The following is a 23,252-nucleotide window of genomic DNA, read 5'->3' on the forward strand; positions in this document are numbered from 1 at the left end:
CACACCTCCTCATTTTCGAGGTTTTTTTTAAGTAACTTAAGATGCTAAAAATTTTAACGTAAAATTCCGGTACCATAACAAATATGATATCTTAAGATATTTTTTAAAGATGTTAAAAAAACTCTTTTTTTCAAGGTGAATGTGTCAATGCCATATACCTCCCCACCACTCTCCGTCTCCTCTCTCTCTCTCTCTCTAAGCATAGCGGCCGCGTCACCTTGGACGTCATCATCCTTGCATTCGACCCACCCAACCCCACCCCCTTCTTCTGTCATTCCAAGCGCACGGCCATAGATCTGGAGGTGGTGCAAAGCTCAAGGACATCCATCCATGGACGAAAAGAGGAGCTCAGGGTGATAAGACTAGAGGGCAGCGTATGAATGGATGATGTCCCCATATCTCCTCACTATAGCTGCAGTCTCCTCCCTAATCCTCATTGTCACTATGGAGAAGTTGACCGCAGAGGATTATCTCTAGGCCTTTAACATGAAGCTTAAGAAGGTGGCATGATCTAGTAGGTGTTTGAAATCCTCATTGTCACTCCACGCCTCCTCACTATAGCTGTTTGAAAAGTCTAGGGCATAAATGTCTGATACTATAATCGGGAGGGTAAATCATACTTTTTGTGATGGTTAGGTGATAAATCGGACTTAACCCTAATATATAATATATCATTCCACAAAAGTAAGTTTCAATTTAACCTATACAAATTGAAACAAAAACAAAAAAATTGAATTTCCATGTCTAGCCATTTTTCTCAAAATTAAAAACAATGTTTTTTATGTAGCATCCACAAAACAAGGAGACCTCGTCTCAAGGGAGAAAAACCACTTCATCTTACAAGACTATTTAGAACAATAGAACCATATAAAATTTTAGCAGAACCTTCTCATGAAACAAAATATTTGTTTTCACACGAATTAATATGTACTGTGTATTTTTTTTCTATAACGCGTAAAAGATTTGCACGTTAAAATATTAGTAGGAAAGACTTTGAAACACAATATAATAGGTACAGTATATTTATGTCTCGAACTATCCCTCCACATAAATATCTCTACATTATTAATGTCTACCACCCGTGCAGATCACCGTGAAGATTTCAAACGCAGCTCAATCGAGCCATAAATCACCGTGGCACGCCTACAGCGAGTCAGTGACACACACACACCATCTGTAGCCGGAGCGGCAGCCTGCAGCAGAGCGCAGTAAAAACGACGGAGCAGGTTCAGGTTGGTACACTTGTGCGGTCGCTGAATCCTGCGATTTCTGGCGTGAGAATTCGGTCGCTCGCGCGAGCGGATGACAGTGTTTTTTTTTGCGGATCCAGTTCCTTTTGAGATGGAAGTGGATCGAGATCTAAACGGAGATGGTGGTGGGGAGGGGGAGGGGGAGGGGCGCTGGGGCCATCGGCATCCAGAGCTGCGCGAACTTCACCTTGGAGACGCTCTGCAGCACCTCCAATGGCATCACGTCCCCCTTCACCACCACCTTCTTGCTCTCCAGATCCACCTCGAACCACGTCACCCCTGCAAAGCAACCAAAATGTCCATGCATCAAAACCACCAGAACTACTTTCTTCTTAGGCAGTTTTATTATCCTTAAAATGCGTTTTTTACTATTATTTTAGAAAAGTATCTCAAGTTATTATATTTTTCAGTGTAAAAGTTTAATAACTTAAGGTATAATATATCTTAGATATAAAAAATTATACTAAAATTCTTTTTTACCTTAAGATATTTTTCAAGGATGATAAAAAAGTTCTCTTAAATAATTACATCTAGATATCAAAATTTAACCTAGAGGTAATACATTCTACTCTAAAAAAAGCTATTACTTTCTCAAAAATAATAAAATCGTTCTTCTTCTTCTGCCAAATCACAGCAAAGAACTGAACAACTATAGTGTTTCCCAAGCCATCGGTTACCACGCAGAATACGGTAACGATACTGTAACCGCAGTAAAATCAAATAAACTTTTGAAGGATTGAACTTTTGATAAATTTCTCACAGTTTCCCGTGGTTAAACGTCAGGGTGCAACGACCCCACCTTCGGCAGTAGGGGAAAGAAAACCTTGCTACTACTATGGCTGTTTCATACTCCCCTGTCCCAGATTATCCAGATTATAAAAAATTTTGAATTTCTGTTTGTAATATTTGGCTACTCGTCTTATTAAAAAATTAAAAATATTATTTATTTTGATTATTATTTTTTTATTGTTAGAAATAGTTTAAGTATTACTTAAAAAAATTTATACTACACTAAATTTTTAAATAAGACAAATAGAATAGAAATAGATTTTTTTAGCATCAGTCATGCACTGGATGGTAAGCGAAATTAACTGCACATGTGCGCGGCGCGAGCATGTGGAAAAAAGGCGATCGTTTTGTCGCCGCCGACGAAGCGACACTTGCACTGGATGAGCAACGAGACCTCTCATGTCCCCGGCAACGCAATAGACATGCGACGTGCGATGGGAGAAGGTGTGATTTGATCGGTGACGGTGACAACAAACACTGGGTTTGATCAATTGATGAGCCCCTCTCTGCCCCCCTGCGAAACCACCAGCGTACAGCACCGGGAGTAATAATTAGGAGTACTGTTGATTTATTATGGCGTCTCTGAACTCTGAAACGCATCCGTCTGCTGAAGAGATCTCTGAAAAATGTGCTAATGGCGATTGCCAAGGCCGGTCAGTGACTCAGTGTTCAGACATCTAGTGTGAATTTATTTTGAGTTGCTACTATGGCCATATGATTATAGGGTCATGAGTTGATGACAGGAAGATCCAAATGACTGTTGTGAATAGATCTATTCAGGTTGGAGAACAGAGAAAAGCCGAAGGAATTGTGTTTGCATTTGCTGCCTGCCATCCATGATCCATATTAAGAGTACAACTTTTTTGCTGGTAGAGGGTATCAAGATCTGAAGTGGTACATGACAGTACCAGGACAGTGAAGCACAGATGCATAAAAGCAGCCGGGTTTAATGTTCACCGTACCATGCGTCTGCAGCCTTGGTCTGTACGTTATTTTCGGTTCATCGGTTGTACAGTACAGTCAAGAAATGCCCGGGCCATTTACCTAGCCGTTGGAGTTGATGAACTACATTAATCCTGCATGGCAAGCTCTGAAGCCTGAACTGATATTGCAGAATGTCTGGAGAGAGGCAAAACCGCAAAAGCAAAAAAATACAAAGAAGGGCACTTTATCCATGACTAGAAAAGGGTAACAAAGTACAGTGTATCTAAGGAAAAGTTCATGAGATGAGCTCAAATGTTGAGTTCAGTTTGGTCTGGAAATAAAGGTAACCTGTCCTGAACATTTTGGAGGGGGTTTATATTTTGGATCCTCTATGGTTAGTTCAAAAGATCGAGCATTTGGATGAAACAGGTTGCTTTTGATGAAGTCAGGGAGACCAGACGCTCGTGAAGCTAGAAGAACATCTCCAATTAACATTTAGACTACATGACAGTACAGAGGCTAATATTTGATCCTTCTCTACCTATCAAACAGTATGAAAACTGCCCGGAAGAAAAGGAGTCAAAGAACTGTTTTTTTTTTCAGAAACGAGATGTTCGTCACGGAAAGCTAAGAGATCATGCAATGTTTTGTTACCTTCCATCCTTGCGATGTGCTTCTGAACTTTCCTGGCGCACCCATTGCAGTGCATGGACACCTTGAGTTCCACAGTCTGCACCAACCCAAGCAACAAGAACCAGAGAAATGCATATCAGCCAATGGCACACACAGCCACACTGATTATCAACAACTGCACTTGGACATCTCATGGAAGAAGAAGAAGAAGAAGAAGATCAGGTTGGTTTGGTACCTTTGGTTCCAGATGGAAACCGAGCGTCCTCGTGCCGTCGACAAGATCGCGAAGCCTGGTCACCTGGTCGACCTGGCTACTCACCAGGGCCTTCCTCTCCATGGCCGCCTCCTCGTCTTCCTCCAGCGTGCGCATGCACAGGCAGCCGCTGGTGCTCGCGCACATGGAGAAGGAGAAGCAGTCCAGCACCTTGCCAATGCGTAGCCTCCTCATTGGCCTCATCATGCATCCACTGCACTGCCTCTCTCTCACTCTCTCTTAGTGACAGAGAATCTATTTATGTATCTTCCCTGTGATCGAAGTTGCTATGAACAAGCAGAAACCTCTTAAAAATAGGAGCTGATATTCTCTTCTTTCTCTCACCAAGATTGGCCGAGATCTAGCAAAGTTATGCCCATGATAAATGATGGTGATGGTACAATTCCTATTGGCTATGCTATTGCAAGGGATATATCCAGCTTGTACTGGTGACCTACCAGCTCAGTACTATCAGTATTAGAGCACGTTCAGTAGTATAATCAATTACTACCTTCAATTCATCTATAGTCAATCTAATAGTCAATTCATACAATAGTTATCTACAAAACATTAGTATATTGTCTCACATGTCATATATACACTCTGTCTTGGAGTCCGTATACAGCTGACTACAAATTAGTAGCCTATTTTTCTTTCTCTCCTCTCTTATCTCTTTAAAATATGCTTATAACTGGCTTACGGCCTGCTATTGTACATGCTCTTACGGTGAGCAAGGATGCAAGATGAGGGCCACACGGTACAGAGGCAAAATTGTTCCTCAGTGAGATCCTCTTGCTCCCAAATACATTTGAAATGCTACACAAAGGACAGGTATTTTTGTCCAAAGTCCAATGACTGTACTCACTCTGTCCACAAATATAAAGATTTTTAGGAGTTTTAGTATTGATTAGAGTTAAGGTGAAATTACAATAAAAGTTGCCCCTAAGAGTTTTACAATAGGGTCATCCCCAATGGTAAAATGCCGAATGTAGGAAATTATGAGGGGATGGTTGATTATGAAAGAGGACTCTACAAATGTTTATATTTGTGGATATATTTCTGACACTAAAAATGCTTATATTTATATACGGAGCGAATGTTTTTTTCCGCTAAAGGTGTTTGCTGCAAACAGCACTATAGCATGCAGTGCTGTATGTAGACAAGTTTTGGCTTGATAGGGGAGAGGAGACAAGCAGCTGGGCTGTCCATGTGACAATGTGCAACCTTGGCAAGCATGCACTAGGGGAAGTGGCCACTGACTAGTGTGATGTACGCTAGTGTGAAATGGCCACTGGCTATGTTTAGTTTCTAAAATCTTTTCCTAAAAACATCATATCGAATTTTGGACATCTAAATGAAGCATTAAATATATATAAATATTAAAACTAATTACATAGTTATGGAGGAAACAATGAGACGAATCTTTTAAGCCTAATTAGGACGTGATTAGCCATAAGTGCTACAGTAACCAACATGTGCTAATGACGGATTAATTAGACTCAAAAGATTTGTCTTGCGGTTTGTAGGCGGAATCTGAAATTTGTTTTATAATTAGACTACGTTTAATACTTCAAATATGTGTTTAAAGTTTTGATGTGATGTTTTTTATAAAAAAAATTTTAAACTAAACAAGGCATGAAATCGTGTAGTTGTTACCATCATAGGAGAGTAGCTAAACTGGAAGATGCAATAGAGGACAATGTGTTGGAAAAGAAAGGTTTAATCATTGGTACCAAACAGCAACCAATCATGCTCCCATTGCCCCCTTTTTTAATATATGAATAGACCATTGCACTGTCCTAGCTTGGCATGGTTTGGAAGTTTAAAAACTCAGAAAGCAAAGGAAGAGGCGTCGATGCACGCATCAGATATTCAGATTCGACAGATCGCCGCGTATGGTTCTGCATTTCTTTTTGCCATACGTATGTGGATCAGATCAGAAAAAAGAAGCTTCAGCCTTCAGGCAATGGTGGCAAGGGATGGGTGGCCAATGGACGGCGGGAACTGGACCAGCACAAATAGCAGAAGAACCGCTGAGTGGCACGTAGACCAATAGGGATTGTGCGTACGGCATGGTACTGGTCTTTGTAAATGCAAGATAGGACCAATAATATAGCCAACTAAATATGTATTATGTATTAGTTTTAATTTATCTATAGTCAATCTAATAGTCAATTTATATAATAGCTATCTATAAAACATATACTAACATATCACATCTATCATACACACATTGTGCTATAGTTGACTATAAATCTATAGCTCACTGTTCTTCTCTCTTCCCTCTTATCTTCTTAAAATATGTTTATAGTTGTCTTATAGTCTGCTATTGTAACTGCTCTAATAGAGGGAATTTATTTTATAAGAAGTATTATTAAACTGCGCACGATAAAGTATAGTGTTTCCCTCCCTCACAAAATGAACTTTTTTTCCACCCCTCATTTTTTATCTAAAAAATATAGCTAGTTTTCCACATACTTCATCGTATTATCCATTTAATTTTTTCACCCATATCTTCTTTTCAACTAATCATAACATTGCTCTATTCATTTTTATGTACTTCCTTAACACCCATAGCCATCTCTAAAAATGATTATGTTTTAAGACAGAACAGTAATAGTCATAGAGACAGGTCAGGGACAAGAAATCAGCAGTCTGATGAATCTCTGATGCCTGCATTCGCTTTCTGGGGCCAATGTGCAGGTGAATTTGTGGAGAGCACCTGCTTAAAACGTGTTTGGGTCCTTTGGGAAAGCGCAACAAGGCCACATTAAAGCTGGTTATGTAAAGCTATCAGCTTATACGTGTTTACACGTGAAATTTTCTGTTGTTGATGCTGCAGAAGTGCAGATTGTAAGGATTCCTTATTCTCTTGCATAATAGGCTCGATGAAGCACTGTAGTTTTATTTTTATTTGAAGAACGTGACCAGATTCATTTGTGATGCTCTGACCAGCTAACTTGTAGGGCGGAAGACACAGCAAACCTGTCTGGAAAACAGGGGACATGTATAGCCAAATGACCAATACGTGTAGTATTAGTACTCGGTTCATTTTCATAAGGCGTGCACGTACTTCAACATTCACAGAACTCTCATTTTTACATCTTTCTAGTTATTAATAGCATCTATCAAGGGAAGCCAATGATCAAATATAAATCAGCGACTCAGTTGTTCAACAAAATCAGAGACGAGATCGTCATTCGGACGGAGGCTGGTTATTTCAAATGTTGTGAGGAGTAGCCCTTCGTTTCTTTTTCTGTTTTTCACCGGCTCTGGCCGGACTCAGCAACCTCCGCTGAGTTTGTAAATCACACCATGCACATGCTTCTCTCCTTAATGAAAATCCGTTAAGCCCAGTCTGGGCTGCCCCACAAAATATTACACAAGTAGTTTGAACTGAACAGAAAGATCTCTGTGACTAGCACGTACCGTACTAGTATCTGGAGCAATGTGCTAGCGGCTCCCTCTTCAATGCTAACACCCCTAAGGAAAAAAATACCAACATAAAGCAAAATATATATAACTTGCTAATATAGCTATAATATCTTTAACAAAGCGAGCATATCACTAGCAGATACTTGAAATATCATACAAGATTAACTGGCAATGATCAACTCAGCTGAGCAATGCAAAGATAGCCATACAAGCAAACCCAAAGCCCTGTATTCTCCCTCTTTCACCATCAAAAGAAGTTTACAGAACAGTGAGCTCACGTATTCCCCATCGCATTATTATTCATATATGCATGCCAATGTGAAGGTGCTCAATAGCAACATGGCATTAACAGCATGGACGAGGAACCATGTAAATCTCGCCTGACAGAGCAACAGGTTTCAGAACATCCATCACAACAAGAAGAATTCAAATGGCGTTAACTGTTGAAAATCATACCTAATGACACAATAGCAACTTCCCATCAGAACAATCACTGCAAATGACTATAGTAACGATATAAACACCTTCAACTGTCAAACCTGCAAAGGAGCAGCACCAGCTTGGTCAAATCTGTTATTGCTCGTCAAATCAAAGCATATTCTATGATCCTAAAGTGTTAATGGGCGCACATAGGAGCATGATATATATGACTTCAACAGGATATATCCTGATAACTGTCTATCTAAGGTTCAGATACAGGAAATACAAACACATAGCCACTGAAAGTGTCTTACTAAAATACTTCCTCTAGATCACACCATTGAATTTTATACATATGTCTGACCATTTGTCTTATTCAAAAATTTTGTGCAAACATGTAAAAATATAAGTCATGCTTAAAATACTTTCAGTGACAGACCAAATCACAACAAAATAAATGTTAGTTACCCATTTTTGAATAAAACAAAATGATCAAACGTATATTTAAAAGTTAACAACGCCATCTATTAAAAACCGGAGGAGAAGAGATGACATGTAGTTAATTTATGAGGTGACTAGAGAATGGAGAAAAGGACGGATTCAGATTAAATCACGATTTTGAACAGAACTTAGTATGATAAATTAAGAAACTGACGCACTATGCTTCCAAAGGCAATGGCGAGCTGTTAAGCTAGTTTTCAAGCTAAGATTCAATTACCTCATTTAATTAGAAAATATTGATCTTATATTTATTCACTAAAATGTTAGATGTCTAAGGAAACAGCTGCAGAAAATTGGAAGTATTAGCTCACGAAGTGATAATACACTCATCAATGAAAAGATGTTCCATACTTAGTTGTCACTCTGTGAATCTATGATAAAAGAATCCTGAAGTGAATGCCAGGCAACAATTGTTGTAGTGATACATGACATGTGAAAGATCAAGTGATAAACATGAATAGAAAGATAATAGGCATCTAATGTCTACTGCCAAAGGATTGTACTTATGTTACCCTCAAAGAGTCAAGGTTTGGGTGAAAGGGCAAGACCACAGAACACCACCAGTTAATATAACACAGAGAAACAACAAGAGAAACCATGTGTACCTAGCATTCTTTCTGGATACAGCCCCAAGTGCTACAGATCAGACACTGAAGAGTTGCAAGGACTCAGAAAGGCCTTGAGATAAAAGTCTTGCACAGACCAAAATCTAACAGATGAAGTCCTCATTAACATGGCCAAAGTTCATCTTACATCACTATGTTCATTGTCCAAAGTTCATCTCTGAATATCTGTAACAAGATGCAACATGATATTAACACATTGGGTTAAAACAGAAAGCATACAGCAAACATAACACATGTGAACTTTTAACACACCTCCGAAGTTTATGTTGGCGTTGATTTAGTTCATCATTTAAAGCCTCTGCAAATGGGGAAAAGGCCTCAGTGCATTTATTCGGCATAAATAGGAAAAGCTATCGAAAAAATTGAAAGAAACACCAAAAAATCAAGAAGACAAAAGAAATGAAAAGGGAAGGAAGATGTCTTTACCAGTTATTTCTTGTGATTTCAACTGAGAAGAGGCACTGGGTTCTCTGTATATGAAACAACAAGAATATTATTACTATCAGAAGTGCTCAGATGACGGAAGCAGTTTGCATGATGGGTTGAAAAGGGTAGACTTGTGATCCTTTGTATTCTCATTAACTTTTTTCTGTTTGTGCATGTTGTGTTGGTGGCTGGTGATGAAGGCTCAGACAGAAATCAACAACGATCTTTTGTGCAATTAGATTACGTGGTAGGAAAATGCTAGGGGTGCATGAATAATGATTGTGTCCATGCGTCACTCAAAATTGCCCCCTTGTGGTTGCACAAGACAACACAGAAGTAAATGGAAACAAAACAACTGCTCAACTTAAATAAATAAGTAAATGAAAACAAAATAACTATTCAACCTAAATAAAATAGTCATCAAACAATCCATATCAGAAGAGTGGAGTTACTCCAATCATCTATGAAAACCTTTGTTCATGATATGGCTGGTCAACCGGTACCCACAGGTAAAGCAAAGCACATTGGTAGAGTCAAGTCATAAAATAGGTTCTCACATTAAGTCTATGTAGGGGCGTTAACTAGTTCATTGCATTTATTGTTGTCAACATGTTGGTAATGGGTGATCCTACCTCAAAACCACAATTCAATAAAGAGGAGGATTCATCATCAAATTGATATTATCTCAATTCTCAAAGTGCTATATGACTTGTGTGTGAAAGTCAAATCCTTTCAACATGAATCATATTAGAGAATTAGACTAGCATACCTCAAAGAAACTGATGAAGATGCATGTTCAGAAGCTCGGGGATAATAGCTACTATCTACCGCAATATAAGGTGAACCATACGTTGCTCCCATAGCTCCAGAAGCACCCGTCAATATCGGTACCCTAATTTCATTCAGATAAAGACCACAAAAAGATTAGGCCTGAGCCAACAGCAGTGTGCTAAAGTCTACATCGAGTACAATGTGACAATATCATATCATACCAATCAGAGGTTGAGAAAATCAAGCAAAAAATTCGTTCAAAGAGTCATTACCAAGTCATTTCAGAATTGCTCAGACCAAGCTGTCGTTGAGACACGAATCCTGGTAAAGCCATGCCAATTGAAGGAACGCCAGGCCCACCTGGATGCTGACCTCCAAACTGCATAACTGTATGAAAAAAAAATGCTAAAGGCATATTGTAGAATGGCTCTGGAAACAAAAACTTGGTTCAGCTCACTCCAATGGGGTACCGGTCTATTGAAAACAACAGTACGTTACAGAAATCACCAGTCAAAAGGAGTTTATTTGCTTGATTGACATAGTTGGTATTTTCTAGAGATCCGCTAACATCACCGAAAACATTTTCCCTCAATGGAGATAACATGAACTCTCTAGTATCAATGGAGGCATAAGCATTTAGAAATTAGATTATTTCTTTTCCCCTCACCTATGTTATCATTTACTCATTTAGCACTCTGGTAATTATATTGCCTGGTGAATAGTAAAAATACAAACCTGGCAATAGTGCAGGGGTTCCACGGAAATTTTGGTCACCAAGTGATCCTGTAGCCCCAAGAACTTGAGCTCCACCATACATAAAAGAAGCATGTTCTTCTCCCTGGTCACTATGTTGTCCCTTTACCATCAATCTAGTATTAGATTTGCTGGAACCACGAGGTGAAGATATTCCGGTGCCTTCAGTCAAAATCGTTGATGTAGATTGCAAGGAAGATGCCAATTTATCACCACTGCCAAATTGTGCCGCTAACATCTGACCAGACATCTTTGGTGTGGATTGAGTAAATGATTGAACCAATCTTTGTTGGACAACTGGATGTGGGGACTGAAACGAATGTCCAGTGACCTGATTAGTTGCTACAGGAAATTGACTAGTTGATGGTGATGTAGGTAAATGCGATGAAGGATGATCAATGCCCTTTATAGGAACTTCAGGATGCAACTTGCTTTGCCCAGCAGACTGTACAAAGGCCTTCCCTCTCAAGAGAGGGCCATACTGTGGGGTTGGAGAGGCACTCTCCATACTGATGGGGGATGAGAAGGGTCTAGTACTGGTACTAGGTTGTGCATTCCCCTTCTGACTCACTGGGAGTTCCTGACGGGATGACCTAGATGGGTAAAAGGGAGGCGAAGCTGAATTCAAATTTGATGCAATTGTCTGCTTCATCGGAAATCTTCGTTCTGGCTGAGAATTTGAAGCTTGATGTTGGTGTTTTTCCAAGTTTGCATTTGAAGAAGAGTTTTCAAGATTATGTGATCTGAAGTACGAGAGAAAAAGGTACAATTGTAAGTTCTATATCAAAACAAAGACACAGAGAGCACATAAGAAGAAACCTTCCACTCACTCATTATTATTCTCTGAAGATATCTCAGCAGTACTCCTCCAGCGTTGTTGATAACGTTTAGAGCCTCTTCCTCGAACTACTCTTGGTACATTCTTATTACTTTTGGTATTGTCATAGAGAGGACGAGACTCTTTTGGGACAAAATCAAAATTATTGGCATTGCCATCATGAGGATTAGATGGTTTGGTAAACCTATTCTTCCCATTATCATTCTGAATCCATTGAACCTTCTTGGTATTATCATGGTAACTTTGCGGTTCTTTTGGAACATATATGTAGTTCTTAGAACCATCATGGTAGTATGTCTGTGACTTGTTGCCTCTGAAATTACCACAGGTACTACCACGAGCTTTACTGCCAGGTCCACCACCACGTCCTCTAAATCGATCCCTGGGTCTTCTTCTTGTCTAAAAGTACCATCAATAAAAGAAGCGCCTCGGTAAGAAAGATAATCAATAGTTTATAACACATAAAACTAAGACAATATGATACTCACGTAGTCATTATGAAAATCATGCAAATTCATTTCATCAAATCTGTCATGGACCCACGCTTGATCCTCTTTAGCATTCCACAATTGTCTATTACTCAATATTCTCCTGAAATCACAACATGGGTAGCAGCAATTTAAACATGGATCATGGATATCCAGAGAACAAAACAGAGTATCACATTGGCATTTCCTGAAATTGAGATAAAGCATTCAACATAACAAAAGTTGCCTAGCTTAGTTGGGTTCAGCATTCAGTTTGTAGACTGGAAGGATGACACACCAGACAAATATTTTATTTAAAGAAAAAGAAACAGTGAATTCAATGAACTCTTCAGTTTTCCGAGACAAATTTTCCAGTCTTTGTTCAATACACTTCAATTCAGCCTACCATTGTAAGACAATCAAACTTCTTCTCTTAAATAAGATTGTCTTTACAGTTTTAGCACAAATCATAATTAATGTGCATAATTATATAATGATGTACAGTATGGAAAGGAGTGTTTACTGGTTTAGTATCTGATAGCCTTACATAATTACATTTATTTCTGTTGGTTGACATCAAAATCTAAGGAATGCCAACTTGGTAAGATTAATGCTTCCCAAACTAGGGGAGCATGTTCTACCCTAGTGCACACAAAAATAAAGCTAAAATTTTTGGATCTGGTTCAGTCCAAGAAATTTGCGATTGGCCCTCCTCAAAAATATGTGACATATTGCGAAGTTAAAATATATTTAAGCCATTGTATAAATAAAAAACTACACTACTGCTGTGCAGATATATATCAACTTAGCCTCTTCTAACAACTCCGCAGGACTAGTTGGCTTGACACACTCGTGCAATGACACTTAGATGAAATTAATTGAACTATTGAACATGCAATGCCCTCAAGTTGTGGTTTCAGAGGCATGTTGAACCTAGCCTAGCAAGTTATCTAGATTATACACTAATATATATATATATATATATATATATATATATATATATATATATATATATATATATATATATATATATAATATGGAAATAATAGCAATACAAACAGCGAACGAACTGAAGGTTGAACTGATAGAACCTTTGGCGCACACGGCCACGGGCCTCCTGGAAGCGGTCGTCGTGCATGTAGAAGGCACCAGTCGTCGGTACGGCGTAGGGCTCACTCCCCTTCTTCCCCTCATCTCCTTCCGCCGCTGCAGCCGACGCCTCGCCTCCCTCCTCCCCCTTAATCCCCTCCTCCTCTGCCACTACGGCCACCGCACCGGTGGCCACTCCGCGCTCTCCACCTCGCCCTTGCTCAAACTCCTCGTACACCTCGTACTCTTCCTCGTCGTCGTCATCTTCGTACACGTCGTCGTCGTACACCTCGGCGGCGCCTTGCCCGTCGGATTCCGCGTCGGATCCGGCCTTCGTAGGCGGAGAGGGATCCTCCTCCTCGTCATCGCTCGCCGCGGCCCGGCGCCGCACCGCCGGGAGAGGCGCGTCGTCGAGATCGCTCTCGTACTCTTCCTCCGTCTCCGTCTCCGTCTCCGCCTTCTCCCTGTCAGCCATTGTCAGGAGCCGGGAGATCGCGAGGCGAACCGAACAAACTGGGCGAGAGAATTAGGGCTCGCGGAGGATCCGGCGGAATCGGGATTCTGGAAGCTTCGAGAGGCTTCTCGTGGTCTTCTGCTTCTGCTATCCACGGGACTACGGGAGGAGGACCGGAGGTGGATACAATTTAGTAAAGAATAAGTAGTATTTAAAAATGATTGGATTTGTCCAAATCCACTAATTTAAGACATCGTTTCGGACACTGATAAGGCGGGCCCACATACCGCACGTGGGTCCTAATGGCTAGTCTCCTTTTCCCAAAGAAAAGCGATTTTGCAAAAAGAGGCCGGAGATTTGGTAAAGAGGTTCGCTCTCTTTTACAATGATACTATTTTTTAATAATAATAATAATGGATTGATTTGTGCATGTACAGAGTCAGACGAGTCTAACATATGGGCCTACAGAGATATGGGGTTTTCATGTCAGCCACTCAAAACCATATAGCGGTAAGTTAGACGATTATTTCTACGTAGAGAGTCAGATATGGTCTTTTTAATTTATATATATTATTAGAGATGAGGTATGTATAAATATAGAGTTAGAGTTATGTATGATCTTTTAATCGATACATCAAATATTTCTTATTATCTTCATTTTCTTTTTATACATCCACATGCAACAAAAAGAATTTCATTAAATGCAATTATAAGTCATTGTCATATGTAGTAACGATGTTTCTCTTCCATCTTCTTCCCATGTTATTATGTTAGCTTGTGTAGCAACGAAAAGAGTCAACTAATAAACATCTTTTGCAAGTTTCCTTTGGTACTTTTTGGATAATTTGCTAGAGCGTGAATTTGAATTTTGCCCACTTAATTTTTTAATCATTTAATTTGTTTATACATGCTTGGGCCTTAGTGGGGAGACCCAAAATCCTGACTGAGACGTTGAATGAACTTAAACAACAAACATCATACAATTTAGAATGACCAAGAATACAAGAAAGATATTAATGTATTCCAAATAAGATTTGTTTCGGTTCAACAAAAAGTAACTCGAGATACCGGTATCTCACGGTACCAAATCATTTATGATCGTTGGATCTAACTGTGCATATCCTATTCAGCTAGATCCAATGGTGAAAAACGATTTGATACCCTGAGGCACCGGTATCTCGATGTATTTTTTGTTAGACCAGGGTAAATCTCTTTTCAAATAGTAGCCACACTACCATACTTTGTTAAAAAACGGACCGCCGCGATAAGTAAGAATACACACCAACCTTTGATCTTTCTTAGATCTAAATAGATGGGTAAAGCTTACAACGATAATTCTACCAGGCTTTAAACGGGTTGGTGGGGTGTTATAGTGAAGTAGGGAGAGCTTTGGTGTGACAATGTTCCGTGTTTTGGTGACCGTGAGATACACTTAGATAGGATAAAGGGTCATGGAAGGGAGCAGAGGTGGTGATAAAGAGTACTCACAATGGAAAATTATCAGTGTGCAATGGTTGACAGAACATGGTGTGAGCCTGGTGAAGAGGAACTAGAACCGTAGCGAATGGGGACAAATAATAATATTTTGTCATGGTACCATGGCTAAGATAGTAATCTGACCTCACTAGCTACACATGGTATAATAAAACATGGTTATGGATCTGTATAATATCTTAAATCAAGTTTAAAGACTGGTAGTATATTTTAGCTTTTTTTCTTTGAAAATCCATTGAACCTGACAAGTCCTCTATTTCTAAAGATTTGCAAGACTGATTGCATGTTCCATTCGTCCCTGTTGCTTGCTCTCAAGGATGGTATACCGGCATGCACCTGAATTTAGCTGAATTGTTAGTATAAAAACATAGAAGTATTTTTCAAATAAATAATAATATATATAAAACTTTCAATAAGTGATGACATGCAAAGGAAAGGAATTAAGTTGTACGTTGCTTTCCTTAACCACATGAAATAAGAAACATAAATGTCGGTCAGATTAGTGGAGTACGTATAATCTAGAACTAAATGTCGGTTTCAACGAAGAAGAACAACCCCAGTTGCCACCTATTATCCAACCATTCCAGAACTAACTAATCATTTTTTTCCATCGTATTGACCATGCGTTTTTCCATGTCGATTTCACGTTCCAACAGCGGACGCGTAGCGGACACGACGCACCCCATCTTTTCTCGACTGATGAATTGGTCGTCACATCCTCTGCATTTCTGTAATCTCTGAACCTCGTTAGTTCCAAAAAAATTTTCGTTCCTCAGTCACAACGAATCGTTGGGTATATAAATAGAGTATTAAATATATTTAAAAATTAGCTAATTATATAATTTAGAAAAAAATTATGAGATGAACATTTTAAACCAAACTAGTCCATAATTAGCCATAACTGCTACACTTACCTATGCTAATGATGAATTAATTAGGCTTGAAAAATCGTCTCGTGGTTTTTCACGATCTATATAATTAGTTTTTTAATTAATCGTTGAAATAGTCTTTTAACATCCGGTCAAACATCCGATGTACCACTCAATCTAAAATTTTTCACAAACTAAACAAGCACTAAATTTATCTAGAACAGCAAATTGTCTTGCTCTTATCTCTCTCGCTCTCTCCAGATCTCTGAATTCTGAACCGGTTCAAGAGTGTCATGCGTGCCTACCTGGAACAGAAAATGTACCCAAAATGCCCTCAGAAGTTGAGATGCAGGTAGTTAGAGAGAGGCTGCTCTTTTTGTACAGAGTTCTTTGCTTTGGGGGTGTTTGGGAGTTTAGCCCTTATCCCATCGAATGTTTGGACACTTATTATAAATAGTAAAAGTATATTATTAATAAAACTTATCTATAATTTTAGACTAATTCACGAGACGAATTTATTGAGCCTAATTAATCCATGATTAGTCTATGTGATGCTACAGTAAATGTGCTCTAATTATGAATTAATTAGGCTTAAAAATTGTCTCGCCGATATGGTATAGGGCTAAAAAGTTTAGTTCATCTAAACAACCCGTTCGTCGTCTTCTTTATCTAGAACAGCTGGATGTTGCTTGCTATTCTTTTTAGTTTTCAATCTACGCAATAGTCGCTCAACTAAGCGATCACTGAAGATTATGTCTCTTTAACTAACTGATTAAGTGAGCTAAGCACTTTATTCACTTTGTTTAACTCTTAGAGCCCCATTGGTTGGACAATTGCTGTGATAAAAAAACAATTTACGGTTGAAACTTTTGTATTTATCCAAATATTTTGATAACGACATATAGGTTATACGGAGTAACTGATTACCTGAACACTTGACACATCATCGTAGTATTGATGGTTAGGCCGAACTAAGTCTACCAAAATCGCTAACACCGTTACCTTTCTGCTCCTACTTATACTTATAAATCAAAATTTAAAATTTTAATCTTAAATTTGAAGCAGATTTTAGAGTTTTTTCATCGTAATTTATTTTTTAAATTTAGCTTTTAGATCGCTAAAGCACTTATATATTATTTTATTTATAAATATATCATTTGACACAATCACCCCTAAATCTGTAGGCCCTTTCAATAACACCAATAATCTCGTGCACAGTTTGGAACATTTGGTAGCTCATCTCCATAAGAATACTGCCTACTACTAATCCTTCGGTCCCATATTATAATTTATGGTCCTAATTCTGAAATATAAGCTTCTAGGTTGTTTAGTAGATTAAGGTTGATAAAGAAAAGCTATGGTTTCGAATTGATGAGGTGGGCGGGTGAGTGCGGATAAAATAAGAAAATTTTGAACAATAAATGATCAATGTGTAGAGTAGTATTGTGAATAATAACGAAAATAGTTATATTCTAAGACAAGACTTAAACACTATAAATACTTATATTTTGAAACGGATGGAATATGTTGGTTTTATATAAATTTATGAATAAATTTATGAATATGTTATATATGTATGTGTATATATATTTTTTATATATGAATGATGATCGGAACATTGAAACGAATATCGAGTACCAATGTATCGTGCTCCACTAATCATGTTCCTTAAGCAGGAAAGGGCATTCTGGTAATTAGCCGGAGCACGACACAGGTAAGCACACACGACCATGGCCATGGCGTGGCGGACCAGGAGACCGGCGGCCACGCGACCCGCCAACGAGGCGAGGCGAAGGTGACCAAGCCCTCCACGCCGACGCTGACCTCCTCTCCCCTCCACCCACCCACCTCAAAGCCAAGAACAGCAGCACGCTCGCTGCTTCCCACGAAAAGCTGCCAACCTCGCCACCCCCATTGATCCTCGCGAAGCAGCATCTCCTTGCTCTTGGCCTTCCTCAATCCGTCCCTATCCCTACCCTAGGTCACCTTCGCCGGAGGAGCTCCGGTTCTCGCGGGTTCGATTCGCGGAGCAGGGGGGGTGGCGGCCGGATGGGGAGCAGGGTGAAGGAGGAGGAGAGGAACGAGCGGGCCATCCGGGCCCTGCTCAAGCTGCCCGGCAACCGCCGCTGCATCAACTGCAACAGCCTGGTGAGCTCCGGTAATCAGAAAGGTTTGGTTGATCTCTCGAGGAGGGCTTAAGATTCCTTCTGAGCTTGCTCTCTGTGCATGTGTAGTATTCAGTTCAGGCACGCCCAGCTTGTTTCCATATGAATTCTTACTGGAACTCTGGAAGTATATGGGTTAGGAGTTCTGAGGATGGTGAAACTGTTATTAGGGAAATGAACTATCTGAGGTTGGCAGCTACGACCTGAATTTTTTGTGTGCTTGTTCAAAACCGGAACCATGTTGATGATCAACTTGAAGCTATATGTCATGTTATGTGTGATACTCCTATGCTCCCATCTTTTGACTTTTGTTTATGCTTATAAGCCAAAATGTAAAATTTTAACATTAAATTTGAAGTTAATTTTGAGGTTTTTTCATCGTAGTTTATTTTTAGCATTGCCTTTTAGATCGCCATGAACACGTATATAAAAGTTTTATTTGCAAATTATTTTCCGTTTGCAAATATGAAGTTTGCCTTTTTCCTTCGAAAAGCGAAAAGATGAAAAATCCCACTACTAAATAGAACCATGACTTCAGGAGCACGTAAACCATAGTTTCTGTTTAGGAACTAATATCCGGTCATATGGATTTACACAACATTCGTACATTACGATATATGGCAATGTGCAAAATATGAACCTCCATTTTGTCTCTAGTAGATGGCACTCCGTGGTTGCAATGTTTAAATATTACAGAATTCTGCAATTTGTGTTCTGAATCCATAGCGACGTCTTTTATATTGTATGGATTAAATCATTAGCATATCGAATTTTCCACATCAACCTTTGTGTTGGTAAGATAGTAACAAAAAGAATGAAACTCTAGGTGAACTCTGATAGGCTATACAGGATTGCAAAATGGTTGCCTCATTGCTAATAGGTACTTGTGGTTTGGATCAATAACAATAAACGAGATAATTATGACAGTGATGCCGCCTAATATTTTTCATACTTGCTTTAGATATCTGCTGCAAAAAAAAAAGCCCCTTGGCCACTTATATAAATAATACTTGATTGTCTTCTTGATGAACTGAGGTGGTTGAACTGCCTATCAAACATTGGGCACATCATATACATTCTGAGTATTATCTCATTATCCATGTATAATTTCGTTTAAAAAAAACATATGATGTACTAATTTCTCTCTTTTTTAGAATAAATGATCTGGTGAGTAGCTGAGCATATGCAACAATATGTTGTTTCTTTAGCAATGCAACAATATGTTGTTTCTTTAGCAATGCAACAATATGTTATTAGTGGCAATATGATGAAAGATGTAAATTTTTTTCTTCATGACATGAGTAACCAAAAAATATTCTTCCTCATCAGGGACCACAATACGTATGCACAAGCTTCTCAACTCTTGTCTGTATTAGCTGCAGCGGAATACAGTAAGTGGTGTAAATATCCTTCATGTGTTTCCTCTGTTTTTTACTTTAAAATGCAATGCCACAACTACTTTGTGATTGACTATGACAATTATGAATATCTGTGCAGAAGTAATAAACTACTGATAAATGTTGTCTAATTACTGAACTTTTGTTATTCTTCAGCCGGGAGTTCACTCATCGTGTAAAATCGATATCAATGGCTAAATTTACTTCTCAAGAAGTTTCTGCTCTTCAAGAAGGGGGAAACGAGGTTGGCTTAATACCATTATTTTTAGTTTAAATCCTGATCTGCTTGGTGTCTGAGTCTTACAACATATATTTTTTTGATAGTTCAGCGTGGTAAGGAAATTTATTTAAAACATTGGGACTTCCAAGGCCAGCCTCTTCCAGACAGTAGGTTTGCCACAAAACCGGATTATCTTAGACTCTTTATGTATGCTGTGAATCTGCAATTGAAGTTTGATTACTGTGTGTTTCACATCTAGTGATGTAGACAGGCTCCGAAGCTTCATCAAGACTGTATATGTTGACCGGAGGTACACAGGAGACAGAATTGGTGATGATTGTCCACAAGCGAAGGTAACTATCATTTGCTTATGTTAGCTATAACTAAACACATGCCAGTAATCTCTCATTTCTCTTTGTAACACATTAAACATCTGAATGAAAACTCAGGGTAGTCGGGATGACACTTATAGAAACAGCAATGTTGATTCATCCAGGGGAGTTCCAAGAAGTCCATATGGTGGAACTTCTGAAGATAATCATGGTCGACAGCATAGCACAGGAAGCACCTCAGAAGATCAAAGTAATCTCAAAAGGCATCCTGTACCTGCTAAAGTGGATCAAAAAAATAGAACTACAATGGAAAGAGAAAAAACCAACAGTGGAAAACATCAACATCTGGATGAACTTCAAAAGACAGGTGGAAGCTTGGAACAAAATCATAAGGATATGACCAAATCAGTACCTTCGGTGGTAGAACCTTCCAAAGAAACTAATAGAATAGTTCTGCCTATAAGGCTTCCTGATCCTCCTAGATCTCATAAAGCCACAACATCTACCACTCCTACTGAAACACAGGTAATGCAATTCTTGCTGATCTAACTTTTGTTGTTTGCATGCTTTGCCCATAGGTTCTTCTTGTTTCCTTTTGCATAAGCTCCATCTCTTGATTTCCTTTTATCATCAATGTCATAGTGTCCACTGTTTTTGCATGCTTCTGATCTGGTTTGTAGGAAAATAAATATTTTAGGTAGCTAGGGAGGGATTTCTAGTTTGTATTCCTTAACATCGGTCTTGAAAATACTTGTCTTATTCAGAAGTTTGACAGGTTCTTCATCATAAAAAACAAAGTAAAAATGGAATGATATCTTTTAACTTGGAAACTTTTTATGTTTAATTCTTATTTTGCAGAAAGTAGCACCTCCGGGAGCTGCTGATCTCAGCTCAAAAACTATAGCAGATGTCAGATTAGAAATATCAAAAAGTTTGATCGATTTTGATTCAGATTTTGAGCCTCGTCAAGTTGGTGGTCAAACCAAAGTGCAGAAGAGCTTACCTTTACCTGATGTTGGCTGGGCTACTTTTGATGACACTACTCCCAAAAAGGCTACCGCCATTTCAAGTTCCAGTACCAATTCTTTGGAGGGTCCACTGGCACAGATCCCAAATTCTGTCTCAGCACCTCAAAGTAGTTTCCCAACCAGCCAAAATACCAAGTCCTTGTCCTTTCCCCAAACACATCATGGCAATCAGCAGAACCAGCCCTTTTTTGCCACCGCAGATAATATTCAGTCTTACAGTTCTCCATTAAACAGAGCTAATAGTGTTCCGGTTAATAGCCAGGTTTGCTCTCTGCCTTTGTATTAGGTAAGAAGAACAACTATTTTCACAAAGCAACTGTATTAAACTTCATTTTCCCACATAATTATTTTCAGTTCTGGGGATCCGCATCACAAGCATCAATACAAGGGAGTCATTCTCTTCCTTCAAATCATGGCTCAAATATATTGATTGGAACACTAGCATCACAGAAACCTGGTTTGGACGTTAGATCTAGTAGAGGAAAGGCACTTCCAGAGGTAATGGACACATCACTAACTTATTGTGCTCCATATATTTTTTCCCTAAAACTAGAACAATTTGTAGGATATTTTTACCATGAGTTACCATCCATCATATGCTTCAACCTGGGATTGGAGAGCAAATCCTCAGTTAAATATGGGATATGGACAATACAGCATGCAATATCCTGTAGGAGCTGCAAATGTAAGTTCTGTGATGTCGTACCCATTTACAGGTTCAATGTCTTGTTTCTTTTCTCATCTCATTGACCATGTCCTTTTGAGAGAATCATTTTCTCATCCAATATTCAGTGAATTTGGCTAACATGCCAAGAGGTTCCTTGCTAGCTCATGCCTCGACGGTATGACAAAGTTTTACCTTTTGTTTTAGTAGGAAAGAACTAGATAAGACCTTTGGTGGTCAGAAACTCAGAATGCTCTAGGTCAAACAGTATATTGATTTATTTGCCACATAGATTCTGTGTTTTGTCAAGAGTGATTCTAAATGGGCCCAGCGAGAAAGAACAATTCTGAATGCACTGTTGACTTTCCTTTATGTGCATTATGCTTTATTTATTCCTTAGTCCTTGGTTGTTTGGTCCTAATAAAATTACAACCTTGTATCTCCTTCTTGAATGTGATTGCACTTCTTGTGTTAAGTGTTGTATTATATTGTTACTATCTACTTGTGTCATTTTCTTGAAATTCACTGATCATAGTAACACATGATGAAATTACGATTTCTAAATTATCACGAAAGATACCCAGTTTTACTGTTTTCAAATAGGTAAATGAAGAATCATTTTTTTCTATGTACAGTTCCCTTCTTTGTCTTCTATGCAAGGAGCATTACCACATACCGGTGGTACTTCAATGTTACCACGTGCTTCATTCATGGGATCTGTTAATTATGATCTAAGAACTCCACAATTTGTACCACCAATGATGGCGAACAGCAGTAATTTCTTTACTTTGTTTCCACCATCTTCTGAATTCAGTTTAACTCCATTGTGATTTCCCTCTAAACCCTACTGCATCATGCCATGCTGCAATGACTATTTGCAGATCAGTTCATGGTCCAGCAGCATGCTGTTAACGTTGCACATCAGATGCAGAACACCAGTCTCCCCATTGGGTAATGTATCAAAAACTTCTCACACAACCGGGGCATGTTACATACTTACATGGACTAACCCATTTTGTTCCATTTTCCAAATAATTTTAGATATCAAGGAGTCCAAGGTTTGGCTTCTACAGGCAGTGCATATGGTTTATCTTCTATGAATCAGGCCATCACCCAAAGTTCATTGCCCCAAGTTGGTGGAAATCCCTTTACTTAACACTATTTTGATGCCTCGCTGCTGCACCATCACATATAGCGACTGTATTAAGCTAGGACAAGTGTGTGTAAACAGTAAATAGCGGAAGAGAGAGGCTTATTTCCCTGCACTTTTAATAACGAAATGGCAAGAAATGGCCAACCAAGTTCCAAGTGTATCATTTTGTTTTTGTTCGCAAAGTGCGAAATTCAGATGACACTGTAAATAGAATTTAGTTTAAATCTCCCCCAAGGGAATGTGGTATTGTAGATTGTATCACTGTTGCAAAAGTTCAGTAAAGTGAGTTCGAGTAATTTCT

The 23,252-nt window shown here is 38.9% G+C and overlaps 3 protein-coding genes across 7 annotated transcripts; 1 reads left to right on the forward strand and 2 right to left on the reverse strand.

Annotated features, from left to right (window-relative positions):
* Nucleotides 1–942: 942 nt before the first annotated feature.
* Nucleotides 943–4,216, reverse strand: LOC102711160 (protein SODIUM POTASSIUM ROOT DEFECTIVE 3-like). The gene is made up of 3 exons (XM_006655461.2): nt 3,832–4,216; nt 3,618–3,693; nt 943–1,529 (listed from the first exon to the last, which is right to left on the reverse strand). The coding sequence occupies exons 1-3, from the start codon at nt 4,054–4,056 to the stop codon at nt 1,360–1,362; spliced, it is 471 nt and encodes a 156-aa protein (XP_006655524.1). The 5' UTR covers nt 4,057–4,216; the 3' UTR covers nt 943–1,359.
* Nucleotides 4,217–6,830: 2,614 nt separating this feature from the next.
* Nucleotides 6,831–13,791, reverse strand: LOC102721164 (protein MLN51 homolog). Of its 3 annotated transcripts, XM_015837842.2 has the most exons (12): nt 13,178–13,791; nt 12,108–12,210; nt 11,612–12,018; nt 10,764–11,524; nt 10,301–10,415; nt 10,027–10,149; nt 9,258–9,301; nt 9,084–9,129; nt 8,811–8,996; nt 7,741–7,823; nt 7,442–7,664; nt 6,831–7,332 (listed from the first exon to the last, which is right to left on the reverse strand). In XM_015837842.2, exons 1-9 carry the CDS (start codon nt 13,648–13,650, stop codon nt 8,969–8,971), a joined length of 2,100 nt encoding a protein of 699 aa, XP_015693328.2. In that variant the 5' UTR covers nt 13,651–13,791; the 3' UTR covers nt 6,831–7,332; nt 7,442–7,664; nt 7,741–7,823; nt 8,811–8,968. The 3 variants fall into 3 exon arrangements, with proteins under 3 accessions (XP_015693328.2, XP_006654701.2, XP_006654702.2); XM_006654638.3 differs by lacking the exon at nt 7,442–7,664; XM_006654639.3 differs by having other exon boundaries at nt 6,831–7,664.
* On the forward strand, nt 11,488–23,252 carry LOC102721646 (UBA domain-containing protein 3-like). 3 transcript variants are annotated; one of them, XM_006654640.3, is made up of 13 exons: nt 11,488–11,544; nt 17,669–18,140; nt 19,487–19,548; nt 19,711–19,798; nt 19,884–19,945; nt 20,034–20,127; nt 20,224–20,631; nt 20,965–21,396; nt 21,489–21,632; nt 21,700–21,819; nt 22,434–22,572; nt 22,680–22,749; nt 22,840–23,252. In XM_006654640.3, exons 2-13 carry the CDS (start codon nt 18,042–18,044, stop codon nt 22,952–22,954), a joined length of 1,833 nt encoding a protein of 610 aa, XP_006654703.1. In that variant the 5' UTR covers nt 11,488–11,544; nt 17,669–18,041; the 3' UTR covers nt 22,955–23,252. The 3 variants fall into 3 exon arrangements, with proteins under 3 accessions (XP_006654703.1, XP_015692425.1, XP_015692426.1); XM_015836939.1 differs by lacking the exon at nt 11,488–11,544 and having other exon boundaries at nt 18,134–18,150; XM_015836940.1 differs by lacking the exons at nt 11,488–11,544; nt 17,669–18,140 and adding an exon at nt 18,327–18,345.

Source organism: Oryza brachyantha, chromosome 5, assembly GCF_000231095.2.
Source record: "Oryza brachyantha chromosome 5, ObraRS2, whole genome shotgun sequence".
Lineage (NCBI taxonomy): Eukaryota > Viridiplantae > Streptophyta > Magnoliopsida > Poales > Poaceae > Oryza > Oryza brachyantha.